Raw genomic sequence first — 5607 nt, 5'->3', positions numbered from 1 at the left:
TGCCATCCAAGTCGAAGTATGAGAGGAAGTCCGAGCTGATGACAGGGTGAACCACGTCTGCGATGACGAAGACCCACTGAAAAGTGCGGCGAAGGCCGAAGTTGACGCCTTGTCTATAGCGACATACGGACTCCAATCTCTCAGATCGGAGTCCGTATGTCGCTTTAGACGAGGCATTGGCAGCACAAAGCGACTGCCCTGGTGCCCTAGAACGATCAGCCTTAGTCGAGGGAACCACGCTGATTTCCGCGCCCGTGTCTATAAGGAACCGGGCGACGGAGAACTTGGCGGTTACCCTAAAAACGCCGGCTGCTGGGACGAAAAGCGAGACTCCACGCCACCGTCAGTGATCCCGGCGGACATTTCCCGGCCACGAACAAGGAGTTGTGCATTTCATGGCTGGGTGTCGGAAACGCCGGTGGTACCAGCAGAGAGTTGGAGGCCTGGGTCTGCGTGCTTTACGTGCGCGCGCAAGAGCGCGACGAACGAGACGAGGCGAACGGGTCTCCTGAAGGGGGCTTCGGAGTGCGGCGAATGAAGCGGCGACTCGCCGATGCGAGCCTCAAGGTGCGATATCGCCGGGTCTGTAGGTGGTAAGACAGCGGTGACGGATGGGGAGGTCACCTCATGAACCTAATCGGCGAGCTCCACCAGGCGGTCGAGGTTGACGTCGCCGGCCGCAGGGTGGACGAGGCAGATAGGCTGGGAAAGGCGTTGGAGGAAAAGCTGGCGAAGCAACGCTGAGTGGGTGGGCACGTCGCGATCCACGAGAATCTGTCGCATCCGGCGCACCAGTTGGGAGGGACGCCGTTGTCCTGGGTAAGCAGCTGCTGGAGGCGGGTGGCATTCCGACGGCATGAATCTCTTCAGCACCTTAATCTTGAGGTGCTGATATGGTGTAGCGCCCGTGGGCGTGGAGAGAACGTCCGAGAGCTCGCCGGTAACATCAGGAGGAAGGACTGAGACGACGTGGTAGTAGCACGTCGTGTCCGAAGTAATGCGGTTGAGGCAGAACTGTGCCTCGATCTGGTGAAACCAAACTTGCGGGTTCTGAAGCCGGAAGGTTGCGAGGCGCAGTTGCACCAACGAGACGTCCTGCGCACGTGAGTCCTGTTCAGTGGAGGGTGTGGGCGGATCGATCAAAGGGCAAAAGGGTAAAATCAGACAAATTCAGGCTGCTGCTCGCAAACAAATATACAGCCTTAGGACAGAAAGATGAACATAACATAGAGGCAATGAAAGAAACCGTAACTAGGCGGATTTCAGAAGCAGCGATTGAAGTGGGAGGTCAGGAACCAAGGCAACCAGTAGGTAAGCGCTCCCAAGTAACAAAGAATCTAATAAATAAACGACAAAGCATGAAAGTGTCAAACTCAAAAGAGATAGAATGTGTTGAACTGTCGAAACTGATGAACAAGAAGAAAGCAAGGGGTGTAGCGTTCCTGGTTAAAAGTACACAATAGACCTAAAGCTTTACTGTGGAACTGACGTCCATCTTATCTCCGTGGTATGGTATACTCCGTTTATTCCAACTTGATCCTCCTTTTCTCCCATCCCCTTCTTTATCTTCTATCTGAAGGCTCATACCGCTTTGCTCTCCAGGATTCTTTTGTTAACCCCTCCTGGGGTTAAGTTTCAAATGAAAGCACATTCAACCGAGCCACGTTCATCGATCTACCAAACAGTCTTCAACATTCCTTTCTGAGTGGCTGTCTTTATCACAGAGTAAGGACCATAAAAAGCTGGCACTGAAATCTCTCATTCCTGTCCTCACTAGAACGAGGTCATTGACTTGAATGTCTGGGATGTCTGAGCGATGTCTCTTATCAAAATTATAATTTATTCGTTTACGGTACCTCTCCTTCTGGGATTTCTGTTTTCTCTCCTCAATGATCTTGAGATCTTCTAACAGCTCCAACTCATGGTGCGCCTGCATAATAGGAGTTGCCCCTGAAGAAGCGAACTGTGGGCTGCATCCCAAGTCACTGGTGAAGGAGCGGTTGTGATGTTTTGCAGCTGCTTCTAAAGAGCATTTCCATCCACCAGGGAAATTATCGTACATCCTGATATACTGTTTCACATCTCGTAGAGCACGCTCTGCAAGCCCTTTCACCGCTGGATGGTATAGCGCACAGAACCTGATAGATATATTGTGGTCTTGGGCCAATCTTGCTAGTTTTTCACTCTTGAACGCTGGACCGTTGTCGCAGACGATCATGCTGGTGTGTTAAACATATCCCCTTTGATGAGAGCACTGACGCTATTTGCAGCTTCTTTTCCTGCCCGTGCGGCGACTATCCTGGTGCATCAATCTATATCCAGAAGAAAAGCTTGCGTTTTTTTACTCGTTCTCGTTTCTTATTCAGTTCGGCAATATCCAGGTGCATAACTTCAAAAGGCAGATTCAAGTGACAAGGTATTATCATGGCGTCCGTAGGCTGCTTATATTTCACTTTGTTCACTTGACAAATACAGCATGAACGAACATACTGATTCACTTCTTCCTTCGTGAAAGGCCAAAAAAATCTCTTAACTGGCTGCTTGTAGGTGCGCCAAACTCCGTCGTGTCTTCCAGATTCTGGGCTACCATGGCACAATTAAAGCACCCTGGCAGCCAGTGTTGGCGGGACTTGATACCGACCTTCAATAAAAGTCAGGTATTCAGTGCCTTCCCAAAATTCTACTTCATTGATTTCCTCCGATTGTTCTTTGTTGGACTGCATCATCAGTCTAGACAGAGTATCTGCAACAGTCAAACGAGGTCCAGATCGGTGGGAGATTGTGAATTGAAACTGCTGCAAGTAGTTCACCTCTCTGGCGATAGGTCCTTTAGGTTGGGCCATATTCAAGAGATGAGTGGTGGCCTGGTGATCGGTGAACAACAACAATGGAAAGCTGCGCACCTTCTAGCTACGTACGGAAGTACTTAATTGCCTTGAGGACTGCAAGTGCTTCCTTTTCAGTAGTGTAGTTAAATACAGAATGCTTCTTGGTGTAGCTGTAGTAACCTACTACGTGTCGTTTATTTCGGCCGGGTGCTTCTGGGCATTTCTGATACAAGACTGCACCTGTCCCACAGTGTGAGGCGTAGTTATTCAGTTCAAAGGGCAAAGTAAAATCACGTATGAATAAAATAGGGTCAGCAGAGACTTTGTGCACCCGCTCGTGGTAAACTCTCTCACATTCGTTAGTCCATTCAAATGGAACTTCATTCTGCGTTAGGCGCGTGAGACATCAGTTTTGACGACAAAGTCTTTTGTAAAAGGCCTGAAATGTCCAGCTAATCTCGAGAACACACGCAATGAGTGGACGTGATATAGGTTTACCAGTTGGGAGATCCTCTCGACGGACCCTTGCTTTGTGCTTTTGGTAGTCCCATCAAAGAATCTTCCAGGAAAGACAACTTTTCTTTGAAAGAATGCGCTTTTGTTTAAATTGGCCTTGAGATGGGCCAAGCTAATGGTATTTAATACCTGAGACAGGTATTCCTCATGCTCAGCCTCTGCTTTGGAGAAGATGATAATATCGTCTGTGAACATGTTACAAAATATACCTAGGAAAGACTTCAGGACTTCGTTAATGATCTTTTGGAACCAAGCTGGCGAGTTCTTCCAGCCGAAAGAAAGCCGTTTATACTCGTAGAGATCGAAGGGCGGGATAAAAGCAGTGTACATTTTTTTTTTGGTTAGCGGGATCTCCCAGAAACCTTTGCACAAGTCAGTACGTGAAAAATGTCGGCAACCAACTGTGCGATCTATAATCGTTACTATCTTCTTTCGGTGCGATTGTTATGGGAGAGGCGAAGGGTGACACCGAAGGTCGGATTATATCAACGTTAAGTAACTCCTTCAATTCTTCTCTTCAACCATGTCTTTCGCTCTCTTGAGGTGTTATAAGGTGATTTGCGGATTACGGTCTTGCCAGACAGTTAGAAAGGGACCTTGTGTGCCCTCATCGCTTGTGGATAGCTTCCGAAGTATACAAGCTCAGGGTAGGTCGTTGGAATATCCTCCACGCACCTGACAATTCGTAGGTTATCTTGTCTACCCTGATGTGTCTCGTCCCTTGGTACTCCCCTCGTCCCTTGGTACCACATCATCTCAGTATACGTTTATTTTCAGTTTCTTGGTACCTGGTTTTGATAGCAGATAGTCGTACGTCAGACCTACTAGCATCAATACTTCACTCTCTACTTTATAATCTTGGAGCTCAATGTTTACAGAGTCTCACTGATTATGAAATGTCTCTTTTCCATCGTCACCTTGTACCCGTAGCACTGTTCCAGTACGCAGGTGACTTGCATCCACGTGCTTGACATTTGTTATAGACACAAAAGCGCCGCTGTCCACCAAAGCCATCATATGTATGTTTCCCACTTTGAAAGGAATGTGAAGTAGGCTACAGCAAGTTAGAGAAACAGTGTCAGTTGTGGTCATCGGGTTGGACTGATTACCCTTGGTTATTTGTTTGTCGTCGGAAACTCTTGAGCGTTGTTGTCGACATTGTTAACCCGATCTGTGGGAGCGCGCCAACGCAATTTCTCCGTGATCCTTGCACGGTGCCCCTGTTTTTGCGCGTCTGAAGCGAGTGATTGGGTTAGCAGTTATTTTTTTCTTCTGAAGTAGGTGGTATGTGCTGAAGGCACTCCAGGAGCTCGTCTATAGCTTTAGGTGATCGCACTTGCATTTTCTTGAGAACTTGAGCACGCAGTCCGTGCATTATTAGGGCTATTGCGGCAGAATGTGGAAGCACGGGTTTGGCCAGCTTTAAAAGGCGGCGTCTCAAGGAAATACTCGACGAGAGAGCCCTGCTTGAACTTAAAATTAAGCGCGGAGTCCCATCTCTGTACCGGGTTGCTTCGGAATGTCATCAAGAATGTTTCCTTCCATTGGCTCCAAGAGTTGTCAAATTCTTCAGTAATGTGCAGCTCGTACCACTTGCGTGCAACACCTCTGAAGTAACTACGCATGTTAGTAATCGTGTCCTCATCAGAGTGCCACTTGTTCTTCCCAGCAGCATATTCATAGAATTCAAGCCAACTTTCTGGGCTTGAAGACACGCCGTCGAACGCGTCGGGTTCTACAAATTTAGTCACCGACTTCTCAGTGTTTAGCGAGCTAATAAGTGATGTCACTCACCACTTGGTTCTGTTCCACAATCTGTTGCTGCTGTATCCGAAGAGCTTTCAAAATGAGGTTTACCTCCTTCGCCATAGACTGTGATCCAGAGTCCTTTTGACGCATCAGTTAAGAACTAGCTCGTTGAAGGTCGCCAGTCGTAAGTTCACTTTCACAGCATCTATCGGACGTAGTTCAGTAGTGTCCATGGAAGATTTCTCCAAAACCAGGTTCACGAGTTCCGCCGAGTTACATTCGCGAGGTAGGTCCCCCTCAGGTTCATCTTGAGCTTGGAATTTCGAAAAGATGATCTTCCCTGGGGAAGTCCCCTGAAAGAAAAATGTCACCCACATGATGGAGTCGATTATCTGCTGCGAGAAAATGATGTAGCGTTCCTGTAGGTTTACTGTGGGACTGGGGTCCATCTTATCTTCATTGAATCCAGCTTCATCCTTTTCTGCCATCCCCAGGTTCCTGCCCTTCTTCATCT

At 48.1% G+C, this 5607-nt stretch overlaps 1 protein-coding gene across 1 annotated transcript; it reads right to left on the bottom strand.

Moving 5' to 3' along the window:
- Positions 1-633: 633 nt before the first annotated feature.
- LOC119431628 (uncharacterized) lies at positions 634-5243 on the bottom strand. Its single transcript, XM_037699109.1, has 2 exons — positions 5139-5243; positions 634-1110 (listed from the first exon to the last, which is right to left on the bottom strand). The coding sequence occupies exons 1-2, from the start codon at positions 5241-5243 to the stop codon at positions 634-636; spliced, it is 582 nt and encodes a 193-aa protein (XP_037555037.1).
- Positions 5244-5607: the final 364 nt, after the last annotated feature.

The sequence above is a fragment of the Dermacentor silvarum genome, chromosome 10, assembly GCF_013339745.2.
Source record: "Dermacentor silvarum isolate Dsil-2018 chromosome 10, BIME_Dsil_1.4, whole genome shotgun sequence".
NCBI lineage: Eukaryota > Metazoa > Arthropoda > Arachnida > Ixodida > Ixodidae > Dermacentor > Dermacentor silvarum.
The sequence above is the reverse complement of the archived record's forward strand: the minus strand, read 5'-3'. Positions and strand labels throughout refer to the sequence as shown.